This window comes from Mustela lutreola, chromosome 15, assembly GCF_030435805.1.
Source record: "Mustela lutreola isolate mMusLut2 chromosome 15, mMusLut2.pri, whole genome shotgun sequence".
Classification (NCBI taxonomy): Eukaryota; Metazoa; Chordata; class Mammalia; order Carnivora; family Mustelidae; genus Mustela; species Mustela lutreola.
Window position 1 is genome coordinate 57,644,372 of NC_081304.1, and position 17,587 is coordinate 57,661,958.

Genomic DNA, 17,587 nt, shown 5'->3' on the forward strand with positions numbered 1-17,587 from the left:
AGGAACCCTGGCAGATACTGAAATCCGCCCCATGGAGACCAAACCGCTACCTTCCCACATGCAGAACGAGGGTAGTGTGTCTGCCTTGGGGAAGTAAAGCATTCTCAAAAGGCTCCACATAACCATGCAAATGCCCCTCCCCTCCCCACTCCCCACTCCCGTAGAAAGTTCTAGAAGTCTTCACGTTCCTGGTGGAGGCACAGCCACTGTCCCCTGACTATTGCAGGGCTTAGAGGCTGGAGGTCACCAAGAGGCCAGCAGACACCCTGGGCCTCATCCCTGTGCTGCCCTCCCCACCTGGACACATCTAGGCTGTCAAGAGATGGCCAAGGTCATCGTTTATACCAGTCTGCCATTCTGTAACCAACCACCTCTTCGGTATCCAAGAACTCCCCAGACACAGGATTTCCAACTGAGGCTTGGCCTCCGTCTCCCAGTACTGGAGGGCGCCCCAGACGCGTCAGGCACAGGCCTCCCAGAGAGGCTGCTGGGAAAATTTGGGTGCAGAAAGACTAGCGGGCTCTGACCCCCGGAGGTGGGGGCATATGTGTGGGACACCATTCAGCTCCGTATCCAGCCTCCACAAACACCAGCTCCTGTAAGTAGTAACCGGCCATAGCAGCCTGTGCCCCACCAAACCCCCAGCTCAAGGACAGTTACTCAGAGCCCACTGGTTTCACGTGCCTCCGCCCTTGGGAGAGCAGGCTTTGTGGTAGGCTCGAGGTCCCCACCACCCCCTTCGTCCCCCTTACCCACTATAACATGCTCACCAAAACCTTGAACAAAAATCCTTGCACCGGAGATGAGCCCAGCAAACCCGCCGGAGAGGACAAACACAGCTCAATGAGGGCTTTCCGGCTGGGGCAGATGGCGGGGGTCCCATCTCTACATGGGAATGACATGGAGACTGAATCTGCCTCTGAGCCAGAGAAATACAGCCCCCTAAGCTGTTATCATAAGTCAACTCTGCCACAGCAGATGGACATTCTAGGAGTTTTGCTTGAGGACCCCAAATCTCTAGCTATGCCACAGGTTCTCCTGCTCGTCATCTGCACTGGTGATGAGCTACCCTGGACCTGTGGCTTTGGATGAAGGAGGAACAGACCCAGCTAGGGCTCTCACGAAGGCTGACCTTGGGAGGCCCGTGGAAGGCCCCGCGGGGGGGCTACTGACACATGATCAACTTGGCTTTACTTACTGTCCCAGGTTAACGGTCTGATTCAGAATCATCCGTGCATCTCTCCCGCATGGTCCCCTGAACTCAGGGAGAGTTCCACGGGGTTCCATCATCTCTGTAAACACAGCACAGGCCCCTGCACCGGCCCTCAGGAAGTGTGCACGGGATGAACGAATGAAGACGGAATGAATAAACAGACGAGAGCACAAGTCCTCGGACTGGAATTCCCAAGGAATGCTGGGAACGGAGGGGTGCAGGGTCCTTGAAAAGCATCACCGAGCCTGGCTGGACAAGAAATCCCCACTTGCAGCCCGCAGCCCAGAAGAGGCCAAGGCAAGGATTTAGAGAGCGCAGGATCCGTATTCCATAAACCCTTCCAAATTGCAGAAAAGGCTGCACCTGCCAGTGTCCGTCTGCGCTTGCTAATCCCCTGGAGCAGCTCTGTGCCCTCCATTCTGGCTCCCACTTGGAGGGCAGAGTTATCCCGTGTATTCGCCTTTAATAAGCTGAAGCCATTCCGGGCGCTGCATTCACTGGAATCTGCTCCCACAGGGCCGGCCCCATGGGGGTCTCCTTGTCGGCGCTCTGAGCGAACAGGGGATTTTGTGTTCCGCAGGGAAAACAAAGCTGTCCCGATGGGGATGCAGTTGGCTCTCGAAACACTGCTCCAGCCAGAGCCAATGGTGGACATAGCCCGGAGCTGCTGTCTGCACTGGAGGGTGGTTCAGGGGAGCAAGGGAGGGGGAGGCTAAGCTGGGGCTCCCCAGGAAGGTCATGAAAGGGGGTTTGCCTGTAGCCCTGTAGTGTCTGCCGGCTGGTTGGTTGGCGGGTTGGCCAAGCTGGTTAAGCCACTGCCAATGAGGTCATGCCTTGGAACTCGGTGTGGCTTTTGCTTACTTTCCCGGGGTGGGGGTGGGGGTGGGTGGCTACACCCCAAATCCCAGCAGCTGTCCGGCAAGATGCACACCCCCTCCCCCGTCCTTCCTGCACAGAAAAAAAGGCCCTCACAGTTTGCCATCTCTTTCCAGTGCCAATAACTGGGGCACCACGATGACAGAGGTGGCCACAGAGGCCCCTGAAGTCAAGCAGAGCGAACAAAGGTCTATGGCGAAAGAGTGTGCTCGGTTCTTGCGCCTCCTGAGCTTACGAACTACATTACCCAAAATCCTTTGCGTTCAGGTGTGACCACGTGACTGAAGTCTCGCTAATGGGACACAAGGAGAAGTGATGCCTGGGCAAGCCCCTGACCCAGGCTTACACACTACACTTCCTAGCCCCCACTGCACTCATGTGTGGTCATGTGACTGGGTTCTGGTCAGTGGGACAAGGGTAGGCGTGACACCCGGAGAAGTCTCGCCTGGGCTTACAGACTACATTACCCAGCACCCCTTGCAGCCAGGTGTGGTCATGTGACTGAGTTCTGGCCAACGGGACGTGTGGGCGGGAGAAAGTGATGCCCAGACAAGCCTCCCACGGGGGCCCTAAGCTCTCTCCTGCCAAACCAGTGATGACTCCAAGGCCTGAGGGGAGGGCAGAGCCACATGATGGAAGGAGCCTGGGCCCCTGCCTCACTGCTTGGAACGGAGCCAACCAACCAGAAACACCTGCGTGGGGCTGCTAGCGCCTCTTGTAGTGGCCACTGCCTGCCCTAACCCACAGTCCTTACTGACTGGCTGGATACCAGAGTGGGGACACGGGACCCCAGAGAATAACCACCAGGTCTTTTTACAGCGTAGGGAGGTTGGAGTACACAAGACCTACAGGTGGTCCCCAAGTCCCACTAAAACGTGTTTTCCCCTAAAACAGCGTAGGAGGCACAGCAGATGTGGTTGGTACCCGGCCCAGAGCCCCCTTATGGGGCCAGCGCACCCACGTCCAGCTGCAGGTGCTGGCGGCTAACGGCTCCCACTTGTACCTTCTCTGAGGCTTGCCCTTGGCTGATGGAAACTGCTCTGCTTGCAAACAGCTGGGAAGTTGCACACCCCCCTCCCGGGGGTGGGGGCAGGCAGTCCACAGCCTATGGCCAGGCTACATGGCAGGTATAACTGTCTAGTCCTTTGACATTTAAGCACGATAACTGTGGTGTGATTCATTCTTCAACTCTCCACGGGATCAGTTTGGGGCCAGACTTCTCCCAAACCCAAATGTTTTCCTAGCTTCTTCTGCTACCCTGTCCTTCCCTTGCTCCTTTACCAGCTTCTCCCGAGAACAACCCTCAGTAAATCATCTGCACAAGAACCTCTGTCTCGGTGCCCCTAATAACCCCAAAGAATGGCTGCCACTTCACCTCTTCTCCGTCTACAGCAGTACCTTTGTCACAAAGAGGAAAAAGGGCAGGAATGAAGTCCAGAGCCAGGACAGTCCTGGACTCCGGAGCCTGAAAAGATGACCACCTTGTCAGAGCCTTTTCCATCTGCTGCCGACACTGAATGACTTCCCAACCCTGACGCCGAAGGAGGTGGCCTTGTGGGGCAGAAGGAATGCTTGGCCAGGAAACTGAGGGTGGGTCCCACCTGCTGGGTGTGGAAGGGGGCAGGGGAGGGCAATGGGTGGAAAGTCCAATCCAGCCTGGACCCCAGCCCATTTCTAATCTCGGCAAACGAAACAACATTCTCCTTCTCTCAATCCTACGGAGACCTTCGCTACTGAGCAGAGATCATAAAACAGGGCAAATGACACTTGGCGTCGTTTTCCCCAGGGAGACCCTGACCAGTCCAGTAGAGATGGTTCTGCCCTGGGGTCCCAAGACACAAAGTCCCCAATCTTTGTGTCCAAGCCTTGGAGTGCAGCAGGGACCCACAGCTTTAGGGGCGGAGGGACAAAGCAGCAGAGAACAGCAGGAGGTGCGGCTGAGAGGGCAGTCTGGGCATCACCCCTAGGTGCAGGAGGAGGCAGCCGGCAGCTTCCCCACCTCAAGGCTACGTTGCTCCCTCCAACTCTGAAGGTCTATGTCCACAGTAAGGAGGACACCCAGTCAGTAGGCAGATAACGCCCGAGTCCATTCTCCCCTTCTTCCCTTCCCCTGGGTCCTGACCCTCTTAATGGTCTAAATCCCCCATGGTCCTTTCAACACAGACCCAGAAAAGCCCCCAAGGCAACCCCCCAATCCCAGGGGCCAGGGGGCCCTATGACTCAGTCGGCTTCCTGACCAGCCGGGAGGAGCCGGATAGATCAGGTCGCCCACTGGGCTTCCTTGTGTTGAGAAGACCAAGCACCAAACTATCAATTAGCTTAGAGGGACACTTTAATTGGGGTGGGGAGAGAATCATGAAATACAATCCATGCTCTTAAGTAAAAAACTACATGGTTTAAGGTTGCTGCCACTATGACCCACAACAGACCGCGTGGTACCCCCCCGGGACACCCTGATCTTGGAATTCCAGACTCCGAAACAGAGAGAAAGTCAACTCCTGGTGCTCCAGCTGCGAAGTCGCCCTGGCGACAAATGCAAGGTATAGAAGAATTGGAAGGGACCACTGCACGTGCTGCCCAACCCCCACCCCTGGGCACGGGGAGCCTTACTTGCTCCAGGGCCCTGGCTGCAGAGGTTCTGCTGGGGCCAAGGCTGACAGCAGTCCTAAGATAGAGGGCAGACCATGGGCTCCGGGACTCTGCCAGCCTCCTGGCACAGCCCAGCCACGGTGCACCGCCCACCGGTGCCCAGCCCGGGGCCTCAACAGGAACCCTGTGCAGAGGCTTCTAGCTTTCCTCTGTCCAGCTCCGCAGCCTGCTCACCAACAAGGACCCTGGGACATCTGTGTGACACGGGGGCACGCCCCAGGGATTCCAATCCCCTCTCTCACTGACACCTGTCACTTGTCCCATTCCCATCAGCCATCCCCTGGAGTCCCCAGTGGGAAGAGCTCCCAGGAAGGGCTAAATATTCCGCCCCTCACTTGTTCCCCTGGCCTCCCCCGGCCTCCCCGCTCATCCCTTTATCCTCCTCCAGGCTGGTGGCCCTTTCCACCTGCAGAGGAAACAATGGGGTCCTGAAACCCGCTATGCAAATGGCTTCCTTTGTGCTCCCTGGGGTGACCGAGTCCCCAGGCAGGGGGGTGGGCTAGTGTGCTCTCCCCCCACCCCCTGCTCGCCCCCACCCTGACCTCTGCCCCAGGCCTTTGTGCAGACCCCCAACAGGGGAGAGTCAAGGGGGAGGGGGAGGGGACCAGGGCGGGAGAAGGAATAAGAAAGGTGTGGGAGAGGGGAGGAGAAGAGAGACAGAAGGAAGGGCAGGGAAAAACAGACAGAAGGAGAGACAGACAGAGTGAGAAGGAAGGAAAGAGGTCTGCTTCGGGCAGGCTGCCCAGAGCCGGGTCTCCTGGCCAAGGGGATGCAAACAGTAAGCTAGGCTCTCTGAAACTGCCCTTCCTGGGGGTCACCAATGGTCAAAGAAGATGGCAATTCCATTCATTCCAACTGAATCAGTCTGGGATCAGCGCGGTCCCCAACCAGGGGGGACAAAGCAGATCCCGCACACGGGCCGCACATTCCCTGGGCTTGGCCTCGGGGCTCCCTTCCTGGAGTGTTCTGGGGGGACTGGGTGAGGTCAGGAAATCTGCATCTACCCCAGTGGTTCTCATCCCGGGGCTGTTTTGTCCCCTGGGGGACCCTGGATTATCACGACTGTCTGGAGGGGGGAAGCCAGGGCTGCGTGCAACATCCCCGGATGCACCGGAGAGCCCCCACACCCCAACTAAGAATTCTCCAGGCCTGCTGGAGCCACAATGGGACCAAGAAACCAGGCTTCACACCCTGCGCCCTGATGGACATGGTCCATCACTGGGGAACCTCTCTGCTTCCACCACGGAGTAGTGTGGCAAGGATTCACGATGGTGTCTCGTTCCCTCATGTCCTCTGCTGTGGCGGTTCCCCCTCCTCAGGGACATTCCCCTAAAGGAGGCTCAGAGCTCATACCTCCCACCCCCCACCCCAAAGGCACAGCGTGGGCCACAGTCAGGCTGGACATGGTCCAGCCCCTTCGTTAAGCCACGAGATTAATGACGGTGATGGATGGTGGACATGTCTCACTTGTCATCAGACACGCCACCCCACATGCGTTATGGCCTCAGAAGCAACCCGTGCCCAGGGACGAGATGGGGCTCTGGAGACAAGGCTTTGTAAAACCCGTTAGCGCACAGCGCGTTAACAACGAAACCTTCGGGCAAACCCAGCTACAAAGGACGCGGGAAGTCTGAAGGCCGACTGGGTGCCAGTTGACACGAACGACGTTTGGTTCATCATTTTGTCAGGTGTAACCACGTTATGGAGAAGATTTAGGAACGTGTCCTTAAGCTGTCCGAAATGGTATTCTGAAATATTGAGGGGTGAAATGTAATGTCTAAGCTTTTTTTTTTTTTTTTTAAGATTTTATGTATTTATTTGAGAGAGAGAGAACAAGAAGGTGGGGGATAAAGGCAGATGAGGAGGAGGAGGAGCAGACTCCCCGCTGAGCAGGGAGCCCGATGCGGGACTCGATCCTGGGACCCTGGGACCATGACCTGAGCCAAAAGCAGACGCTTTACCAACTGAGCCACCCAGGCATCCCTAAGCTTTTCTTTAAAAATGTTTCAGGAGGGGCGCCTGGGTGGCTCAGTGGGTTAAGCCGCTGCCTTCAGCTCGGGTCGTGATCTCAGGGTCCTGGGATCCAGTCCCGTATCGGGCTCTCCGCTCAGCAGGAAGCCTGCTTCCTCCTCTCTCTCTCTCTGCTTGCCTCTCTGCCTACTTGTGATCTCTCTGTCAAATAAATAAATAAAATCTTTAAAAAAACAAAATGTTTCAGGAAAGGGTGCCTGGGTGGCTCAGTTGGTTAAGCAGCTGCCTTCGGCTCAGGTCATGATCCCAGAGTCCCGGGATCGAGTTCCGCATCGGCATCCCAGCTCCATGGGGAGTCTGCTTCTCCCTCTGACCTTCTCCCCTCTCATGCTCTCTCTCACTCTCTCTCTAATAAATAAATAAAATCTTAAATAAAATACAATAAGTAAAAATGTTTCAGCAAAAAAACTAAATGCTTGAAGCGAAGAGGGCAAAATGTGACTCACTAAGGCTAGGTGACAGGGATGGGGGTATCCACCACTCTGTCCTCCCTGGAGCTCTGAGGTTTTTCCACAATAAAAAGTGTAACAATTTGTTAAGTCACGTTAATTCCAAAATACAGCAATTTATAGGAACACTGAGAATTTGGGGTTTTATTTTAGATTGGGCCACATTTTCCATGGAAAACAGACTAGCAAACATTTCCTAGGTGAACATAAGATTTCTTTGCTGACTTGAGAAAATATCGCTTTCTAAACCCTCAGCTGCCCCCCATTTCAATGTCCCAAGTATCAAATGAGCCCGTCTATGAATGTGGCGACATCTTTCCTTAATACTTTTGGAGCGAACACATGGGATTTTATCCTGTGCCGGTGTACCACCTTGAAGGCATGTATTAGCATATGTGGCTGGATAATTCTTTGTTGGGGGTGCTGCCCTGTGTCTTTGGGGTGATCTCTCCCCACTGGATGCCAGCAACACCACCCTCTCTCCAGTGGTGACAATCAAAAATGTCTTCCAGGGGCACCTGGGTGGCTCAGGGGGTTAAGCCTCTGCCTTCAGCTCCGGTCATGACCTCAGGGTCCTGGGATCGAGCCCCACAGCAGGCTCTCTGCTCAGCAGGAAGCCTGCCCTGCCCCACCCCGTCTGCCTCTCTGCCTGCTCATGATCTCTCTGTCAAATAAATAAAATCTTTAAAAAAAAAAATGTCTTCTAGAAATGTCCAAATGTCCCCTGGGGGAGAGGGGCAAATTTAGCCCCATCGCCAAGAACCACAGAAATATGTGAGCACAATGAAATCATTTACTTAACAAGTTCTACAAGCCAGACTTTTCACCAAAGCTGACCCTCCAGAATGTACTTATCATTAATCATGCATATGGTCCCACTGTTCACCAAAGTTGACCCTCCATGTGTAATCTGCTTTGGCAATATATCTTTCCATTTCATATTTCAATATTCTCCTACAAGAAATTATATGGAGAACCCATAACTGAGTAACACTACTGAAAGACATCTGGTTGTTCCCCTCTTTTGTTACTATAAACAATGACACAAAAAGGAACCTTGTAGCTAAATCTTGGTACACATCACTACTTCCTTAGGCTAAGTTCCTAGAAATGAAAGTGTGGGGTCAAAGATACCTTATGATATGTGTTGTTCAATCACCCTTCAAAGAGGCAGTACCAACCTGACCTCCCATCACCAGAGTGGGTGAGTGCCTGTTTCCCCAATGCCTTCAAAACAGGGAATTACTTTTTGTTTTGTAAACGGTTATCAATTTAGTAAGTTTAAAAATAGTATTATTGTTAATGCTGTTTCTTTATTAATAGGTAGGTATAATACTTAAGATGCTTATTGCCATGTGTATCAATTCTCCAAATTTCTAATTCATTCTCTCAACCCAATTTTGTAACAGTATCTCCTCCGCTTCTTGTTGAATTGTAAGAGCTCTTTATTTATTGTGGATATTAATCTTTGGTCATCCACATCACAGTTATTTTTCTCTGCTTTTAGTGTGTCTTTCTGTTGCTTATAGAAAATTTTGACAGGCTGAGTTTTTCACTTTTTTCAACTTAGGATCTTTCCCCTTATGATTTATGACTCCTGTATCATATTTAGAAAGCTTTCCTTGCCCCAAGATTACATTGACACTGATATATTTTATTCTAGGACTTTTAAGGATTCATTAAAAATATAGAAATATTTACTCCACTGGGATTTATGTTGGCTTACAGCCTGTAGTAGAAATATCATTTATAATTATTTTAAAATAAATAGTCAGTTTTCCCAGCATCATTTACTGATTGAGTCATTCTTCCTTCACTGATTAGTAATCACAGCTTTACCATCTACTAAGTTCTTATATTTACATTTGAGTCTATTTCTGGACTTCTACTCAGCTTGTGGAATTTCTCTATCACACTAATTTAAATATCCTGGTTATAATACTGTAAAACTCTGGTAGGCCAAGTTACCCTTCATTACTCTTCTTTTCAAAAAATTCCTGCCTATGAGTATTTATTTTTCTAGCTGAACTTACGAATCCTGTCCCGTCCCATGACAATTTTGACAAGAATCATGCTAACCCAACAGATTATTTGGGGGAGAATTGGCACTTTATGGTCTTGACTCCCACCCTCCCAGAATGTGGTAAGATCTTCCTTTTCTCCCCCCCCCCCTTATTTTTCTGATTTTCCATAGTGTCCCTTCAAGAAGTTTTACCCTTCATTTAAAAAAAAAAAAAAAATCTACATTCTGCACTTTAAAGGTTACACTTATTTCTGTATACTTGATATTTCTGGTACTGTTCTCATTGGGCTTCTGTTTCTATTATACAAATGTTGTGTCTTCATTGATCACTTACTACAGGGCAGACATCCCTTAACATTTTCACTCACTAGGACACTTTTTATATTGTTCTTATGGATACGTAAGAAAAGTTACTGCCCTTTGAATGTTAATTGTGTTAAGGTTAATCCTGGCCATGCTCCTACCCATTGTAACAGTTTTTAGGGTGTTTCTCTACTGACATGTTCTTAGGATACAAGTATCATCCTGTGTGTGAGAAAGGCGCCTGCCCCCCCCCACCCCGCCCCAGTAAGTATAAGACTTCAGATGCTTATTGCCATGTGTATAAATTCTCCAAATTTCTAATTCATTCTCTCAACCCAATTTTATAATGGAATCTCTCCCTTCTTGTTGAATTATAAGAGCTCTTTATTTATTGAGGATATTAATCTTTGGTTGTCCATTTCACAAATATTCTTCTAAGCCAATTCATCTGCCTCATAGTGCTCAGGGCCACCTTGTGACCAAAAAGACAGAGCTCTGCATGGCCCTCCATGCCCAGAACCTGTGGCCTCAGCCATGCCAGCCCCCCATGCTGATAGACCACATTGCCAACACACCCCCAAGAGCCACTGTAACAGACACTTGCAAAAACATAGAAGCTTTTAACCAGCTGCCCTTCTGCCTCTACATTGGTTTTCAGTCCCGACAGATGCATTGGTTCGTCTTTTGGTAGAATGCTACCACATGGTCCGGAAGATATATTAAAAAATTACCCTAAACTGGCCAACCAGCATAGCTCCCTGGAGACAGAATGACATGGAGGTTAACTCCGAGGCCAGGAGACTTTGCCTGGGATCCCAGCTGCACTGCCTATGGTTCCTATTGGACCTTTCCGTGACTCCGTCTCTCCTGGGCAACATAGGGGCCAATAACAGTACCCACCTCATCTGGGGGGCGGACGGATGATTAACAGCTAATAACTGAGAAGAGTACCTAGCACAGAGTAAGAGTTCTATGAACATCATCTCCTTCCCCTTCTTTGCTGAGCTAGAATCTATTTATCTTTCATCATGCGTCTGGTCCAGCCTCTCCTGGGGGTCACACTTATCCGATGGTCATGACCGAAATAGCTGAACCTGGATGGGCTAATGTTCCGTTTCATACCACCTTTGAAAACCAGGATTTCAGGGCGCCTGGGTGGCTCAGTGGGTTAGGCCTCTGCCTTTGGCTCAGGTCATGATCTCAAGGTCCTGGGGTCGAGTCCCGCATTGGGCTCTCGGCTCAGCGGGGAGCCTGCTTCCTCCTCTCTCTCTGCCTGCCTCTCTGTCTACTTGTGATCTTTCTCTGTCAAACAAATAAATAAAATCTTTTAAAAAAAAAAAAAAAGAAAGAAAGAAAGAAAAGAAAACCAGGATTTCAGTCCATTAACAGACTCTGTTCTTACAAGTGGCATCGGCTGCCTACATGGTCAGGGACCCCAGCTCCTGCCAGCAGCACCCCCTGCGTGGACCCACGGGTCCCTGTCTCCTACAGCAGGAGTACTGAAGGCTCAGAAAACCCAATGACCCCCAAAAGGAAGAAGAGGATGCAAGCTGTGTGGCCAGACTTTTTTTTACATAACGGGAGGGAACATGATCCCTGCTGAACGCCTGGAAGGCACAGAAACTGTCTGAGCCACTCCTGTGTAGAGATGATGTGAGAAGGTGCTCGAAGATACCCATGGCCTCTAAATTCTCCAAGTGATCAAAGGGACAGGAGGGCAAGCATGTCCCCGATGGCTGCTTGTGCCCCAGCCCCCTGTCCCCATGGCTCGTGCTGTCCACTCAGCTCTCCCCAAGCTACCCACATTCACATCTCTCTTGGACACTTGACCTTAAGCATGTTTTAAGCAATTTTTTTTTTAATTACACTAAAATACACCTAAAATTTACCGTTCTCACCCTTTTCAATGAGGCAATTCATTGGCATTAAGCACGTTCACAACATGACCCATCCCCCTGGTCTAGTTCCAGAACCTTCCTGCCACCTCCAAAAAGGAGGTATCCATCACACATCACTTGTCACTCCTCCCACCTCCCAGTCCCTGGCAACCACTAATCTTACTTATGGTGTCCGGATTTGCTCATTCCAGGCATTTCATATAAATGGAATCACGCACTACGCAGTTTCTCTCACTCTGCAAAGCTCGTGTGTATCGGTACCTCATTCCTTTTTGTGACCAAATGCTAGTGCCCCGTACAGACAGGCCATACCGTGTTTACCCATTTATGCAGTGATGGACATCTGGGGTGTCTCCACCTCTCAGCTCTCATGGAGGCAAGCTCTTGACCTTTAACTGACTTCCGGTTTTCAACTCCCCGCTAAGTTGGGGGTCTAACAGCAGCTGCTGGGAAGGCTGTGACAAAGACCACCCCGACACCCCCGCCCTGCAGTTCCTTCAGCTGCCCCGCCCCCACCCCAGGCAGCACCACCTGTTCCCTCCCAAGGTCCTCTCAAGAGACCTCCAGCAAGCTGACCCTCCCCATCTATCCTCAGGCCCATAAGTCTCGCCTCCCCGTCGTGAGCAGGTGAGCAGGCAGGAGAGCTCAGCTCGGCTCGATTCACCTTCTTCATTGCCTCACGTGCGCACGTCCCCATTGCTTCCTCACCAGAAGACAGGCAAGCACTGGACAGTAAGATGCATTGAGCAAGAGACCTCATTCCGTCACTTTTATTACAGTCTCTTGCTATAGCTGTTCTATTTTATTATGAGTTACTGTTCATCTCTCACTGTGCCTGATTTATACATTAAGCCCTGCACAGGTAGGCACATATGAGCAAAGACAGTATGAACAGGGTTCCGTATTATTCACGGTTTCAAGCATCCACTGGAGGTCTTGGAACGTATCCCGAGTGGATAGTGGGCTGGGGGTTGGGGGGACACACAACTGTCTCAGGAAACCAGACTAGGCAGAACTCAGGCCCCAGGGCTCCAGATTTAGCCAGTGCTTTTTCCTCCCCACTGTCCCGGCCCCCCAGCAACCTGGCCTGTGTTATCAGTACCCAACCTATTGCTTCTCTTGCAAAACGAAAGCCAAAAACGAGAGAGTGCCAAGCTAATCCAGGTTGCAGGTGTATATAGACCGATCTTCCATGAAAAAGATGGCAGGGCTGAGAGGCTACCAAAGGGGACATGTGTAAGGTCAGCCCCAGCCTGGCACCCACGCCTGGGAGCACCTGTGGGTGAGGTCCTTCCTACAGCTGGGGGGCTCCCCGGGTTCTCTCCAGACCCCCCCAGAAGGCTGGCTGACCAGATCCATGCCTCACCTTGGAGCAGATGGCAGGAGGCACCTCGCAGGGCCCCAGCTTGGGGATGGCGGGGGGGGGACACTGGCCACAGGTGGAATGTTTACACCAAGGAACTCGGCAGACGCTACAAACCAGGCCGGCCCCTGCCAGCCGTCAACCATTTCCCCGGACGCTCCCGCCCACAGAGAGCTCTGTAAGGGACTGTGGACAAAACCTGTCACTGCCCGAGGCCTCACACCAGTGGAGAACCAACCCCAGGTGGCGCCCAGCTCCAAACCATGCTCCTTCCGCTGAACCAAACAAACGTGCAGACTGACAATCGCCTCGGAGCTGATGGAGAGCCGCCGAAGTCAGGTGGCCTTCTTTTAGGCCTGGGAGGTGGAGGTTTCTGCAACCATAAGCAGGTGGGTATGGGGTGGGTGGTCCCGATCCCCTTCCTACCTGTTTCTGGTCCCCACCCCCCACCCGGGGCCCCCAGACCTCCCACGGGCAAGGCGTTCCTCACCTCCCCGTCCCCAGAGAGGGTCCCAGCCAGCTCCGTGAGCAGGTGGACAGTGTTCACCGAGTGAGCTGGCCCTTCGAGGTGAATGGGTTCAGGCTGAGGTTATGTCCATCAGCTTTCAGGACAAATTCTCCGTTTATTAATTCTCCTCCATTACGCAGGCAAAAGTAAACAAGCTTTTCTCAGGCAGCCTGGCACGGATGGCTTCCCTATTCAAACACTGCAAGAATCGACAGGCTTGGAAGTATGAGCTCCCAGCCCCGCTTCCCAGGGGGCCCCCTGGCCTCCTGCCCAGGACGCCCCAGCCTGCTGAGACAGGCGAGCCGGGCTCTGTGCGGCGGTAGCCGCCTCCGGAGTCCGGTGCTCCGGGCCTGGGAGTAGCCTCGGCTCCCCCGAGGGAGCACCACGGACTTCCGGGCACCTGGAAGCACCCCGGAGAAGGTCAGAAAGGCTCAGGCCACAGCCACGGGCACGGGACAAGCATCACACCTGCCCACCTCCCCCCTCCACAGGAGGTTGCAAGTGTTTCTAAGTAGTCAGTTGTGCGGGAGACTTTTCCCTCCTCAGCCGAGATGACTGCCCATTTTCAAGTCAAGTTGCAGAAGCAGGGAGAGAGAGAGAGATAGACAGACAGACAGAGGCCAGGACCTAACTTGGCCTTGGCCCAGCTGCGCACGCCGCCTGGAGGAGGACCGTGCCCAGGTGAGTCCTCCTGGGACCCATGTCACAAGGAGGAAGTCGGCATCCGCTGGAGGGAAATGTCTTCCAGCTTCCAAACTGCCCCTCCCCCACTGCCCCAGAGCTGGACAAACGGGGAGGTTCCTTTGAATTATGTCTCTACAGAAAGCCCCTTCGTCCCACTTCCCAGGTACTGGGGAACCCTACTTCTCTACCAGGCCTTGCCACTGCTGTTTCTCCTGGAAGGGTCCCCCGCAGCTCAAACAAAGGGGACTTCAGACTGCCCAACAACCCAAGACCCAGATCTCGGTGATTTTCTACGGTGTGGCCGCAGGGACTCTGTCCTTTCCTAGCTGCGGGCTGTTGACCTCATGGCAGGCCTGGCCTGCTCTCCACCAGGCACCCCCTGTCCAGCCAGGCCACAAGCCCTCTTTGTACCCAGAGCCCAGGCTGCAGAACCCCTCCAGTACCAAGGGCCAGGGGATCCCCGGGGGCCCTTTCTCCCAGCAGTAATTCTAAATGCACAAATAATACACACCGGAGCACAAAGGAAACGCATCACACTAAACTATACCTATCCGAGTATTTTCCCCAAAACCCAGCTCTACGATACAGTTCTGTAATACAGACGCTTCTTTATTAATAATTATAAATCAGGATCTTGCAGCGGGCCCGGTGACTTCGTCATTCTGAAGCAAAGCGCCAGCAAACACACACAGATTTTCACGATCTCTGCACCGACTCGTGTGTGGGGTGAAATTCGCTGTGACTTCCGTGTGCTGCCCCCTGCCCCCACCCCGCTGGGGGCTGGCGGCCCACGGAAAGATGCTGATTTCAGGCAGAAGTGAGGGGCAGTGAGGGTGCGATGCTCTTCCTCTCCCGGTTCCCTGCACCCCCCACCCCGAACCCTGTTCGTGGACCCCTGTGCTCAAGATACCTCCACACCTGCTGCCTTCTCGGCAGCTCCAGGAAGGAGTATGTGCCCCAGCTTGGACGGTAAGGGGCACACAGGCACCTTGCTGCTCTTGGGGGGATGAGCGGGAGGGGTTGTAGCATGACTGTGCTCACTGTGCATGAGCCACAGTCCCTCATGAGACGCACATGAGGGCTGTGGGTCTCATGCTGGGGCAAGAAGGAAGCCCCCTCCCTTTGATTCCTAGAGGGGGCATCACTGGGAAAATGCCCTGTGGCTCCTCCTCCTAGATCCGGCCTGTGGGGCACCAAAGGCACCCAGCAGCGCCCGACAGTGGCTCTCGGGAGTCTTGTAGCTCTGATTCCCCCCACCCTGCCATCCCCACTGGCAAAGAGGGACACGCTTACCTTCTGGCTCCTCCACGCTGCTGGCGGCCGTGGTCGGTGGTGCCACAGGGATCTCTGTGAGGTTTGGGGTGGGAGGAAGAGACAACGAGGGAAGGAGACGTTATTTTTGACCTTGGAAGAGGATGAGCAGGTCACAGACTCCTCCCTGGGCCCTCCTCCCTTCCCCACTCCTCAGCCCCAGCCGAGGAGGGCCGGGGAGCTGGAGGCAGCCAGCGGTGGGGGGGGGGGGGGGGGGAGGGCAGAACGTGGCTTTGCCTCTCCTCTGAGTACTGTCCCTCCAAGTGGCAGGAACAGGAGTGGGGAGCAGGCAGGGCGGCCCCACAGCGTGGAGGACTGACCTCCCACATGACATGGCTGTTTTGTTCTGACCTCCCCAGGTGGGCGAGGAGGCCTTCCGTGGCAGGGGCTGCATGTGAGGGGCCTGGGGAGGCACCTCACGCATGCAGAGGGGTCTGCACCCCTGGTCCAGGTTCCCACAGGCTCACGCTGTTCTTGGTGGCCTGAAGACTAAGGACAACCCAAGGGCCTGCGAGAAGCATGTGCTTTACTGGGGTCGCTCCCTTTCCACCTGGAAAGCCAATTCTTTCCTACCAGCCCCTGACTCCACCCTGTGCTCAGGAAAGGTAAAGAGGTCCTGCCAGTCTCTGGAAAAGTCCCCAAGGGGAGGGACTTGCCTCCTCTGCGGCCGGACCACAAGAACGGGGGGGGGGGGGGGGTCACAGGAGTCTCCACAAATCCCCCGGACTCTGGCCACCAGCTGACTCTTCCGGCAAAGACCTCCCTCAACCTCCAGACAGATCAGCTGGGTCCTGAGGCTTGGTGGGTGGAGACAACTGGGAGACAGCTGCTGGCTGGGACCCGGGGGGCATGCCTGAGACCCAGCCCTCCATTCGGGGGGCCACTCCTGCCCGTCTCCCAGAGCTGTGACCTGACAGGCAGGAGCCCTCCTATTCCCTGGTAACACAGCCCGTAGCTGGAGCTCCCAGAAACCCCAGGGCGGATGGCCAAGTCTACACCTGGCCTCTGTCAGAGCAGGTTGCAGAGTGAGAAATCCGGCTTCCCCAGGTCTCTGTCCCCGACGACTGGGGGCCACTGGCTCCACGTCAACCTCCTCCCTCTACCCTGGGGAGGCTCTGAAGTGGAGGTACCAGCCACTTCTGAGCTCCATTTGTTTTTCTTATGTTTTCACAACCCCTGGGGGCAGTGCTGGGTTTCCTCCTGGCGTTCTAGAAATGTTCACTTTGCAGCTTTTTGGATAGATGGAAGAGAAGGGTTTCTGCAGACTGCGAGACTCTGACGCGTAGAGGCGGTCATGAAAACCGTGTCAAGGGGCTTGCGCCGGAGAAATGCGGAGCTCGATTTCCCAGGGGGCTGGGATTTGGGTTATCTGCCGCGATCAGACCCCTGTGACTGCCATAGGCCAGCGGACTCTCTTAGGAAGAGCCAGCTGGTGAATGTGGCCAGCTCCGTGGGCCACAGGCCTCTGTTGTAGCCACTCAGCTTCGCTAGGGCTCCACGCAGCCACAGACAGGGGGTACACAGCGGGCATGCCTGCGTCCCTGTGTAAGTTCGCGGACACACCACTTCTCATCGCACGCATCCCACGTGTCATAAAATATTCGCCTTCTGACTTTGGTTTCGATCGTTAAAGAATTATTAAAAGAAAACACTGAGCCCCACGAAAACAGGTGGTGGGTCAAATCCCTGGGCTAAGTCCCATTCTAGAGATGCCAACCTCAACCCTCGGGTCTGCCTACTTCGCTGGGATCTGCCCCTTTTTCTGCTCGCCCTTCTGGGTTAGGTCAGTCTTGCACAAGGAATGGGGAAGGCCAAGGTCTTGCCTTCCAACCAAGACTAAGCATCCACTCTTAACACCTGGGAGAGTCCTACCGGTTATAAAACATGAAGTCTGTTCCGAGCCAGGGCCCCTGAGTGGCTCTTGCCATCTTGCCCATCCCCTGCTCTCGTTCCAGCAACTAGGGGGCTAGCAGCTGGTCCAAGGGGCCACCAGGACTATAAGGGGAGTCACCGTCCGTTGTAAGGGCCGTGGGGGCACAGGCATGGGAGCCTGTAGCATCAGCCCCTTCTGCTCCCAATCTGCCAGGGCCTGGGGATCCTGGAATTCCCGCGACAGCCGCCATGACGCGCCCCGGTTCAAGGCCACCTCAGGTCCAGGGCTTGCTTCCCCCTGGGAGTAGACGATTCTGTCTTTCTCAGGACAGAGAAGAGCAGGCTGCCTCTGCTGAGCTCCCAGCTTGGGGAGTCTCGTACAGCGTCCCCCGTGGAAAAGCGTTCAA

At 53.8% G+C, this 17,587-nt stretch overlaps 1 protein-coding gene across 3 annotated transcripts in view; it reads right to left on the reverse strand.

The window, feature by feature from the left end:
• NTN1 (netrin 1) overlaps window positions 1-17,587 on the reverse strand; it is a 171,396-nt gene that overhangs the window by 29,131 nt on the left and 124,678 nt on the right. For all 3 annotated transcript variants that reach the window (XM_059147609.1, XM_059147607.1, XM_059147608.1), the window contains exon 5: window positions 15,291-15,344. In XM_059147609.1, coding sequence (XP_059003592.1) covers window positions 15,291-15,344 — 54 coding nt within the window. The remainder of the gene's footprint in view (window positions 1-15,290; window positions 15,345-17,587) is intronic.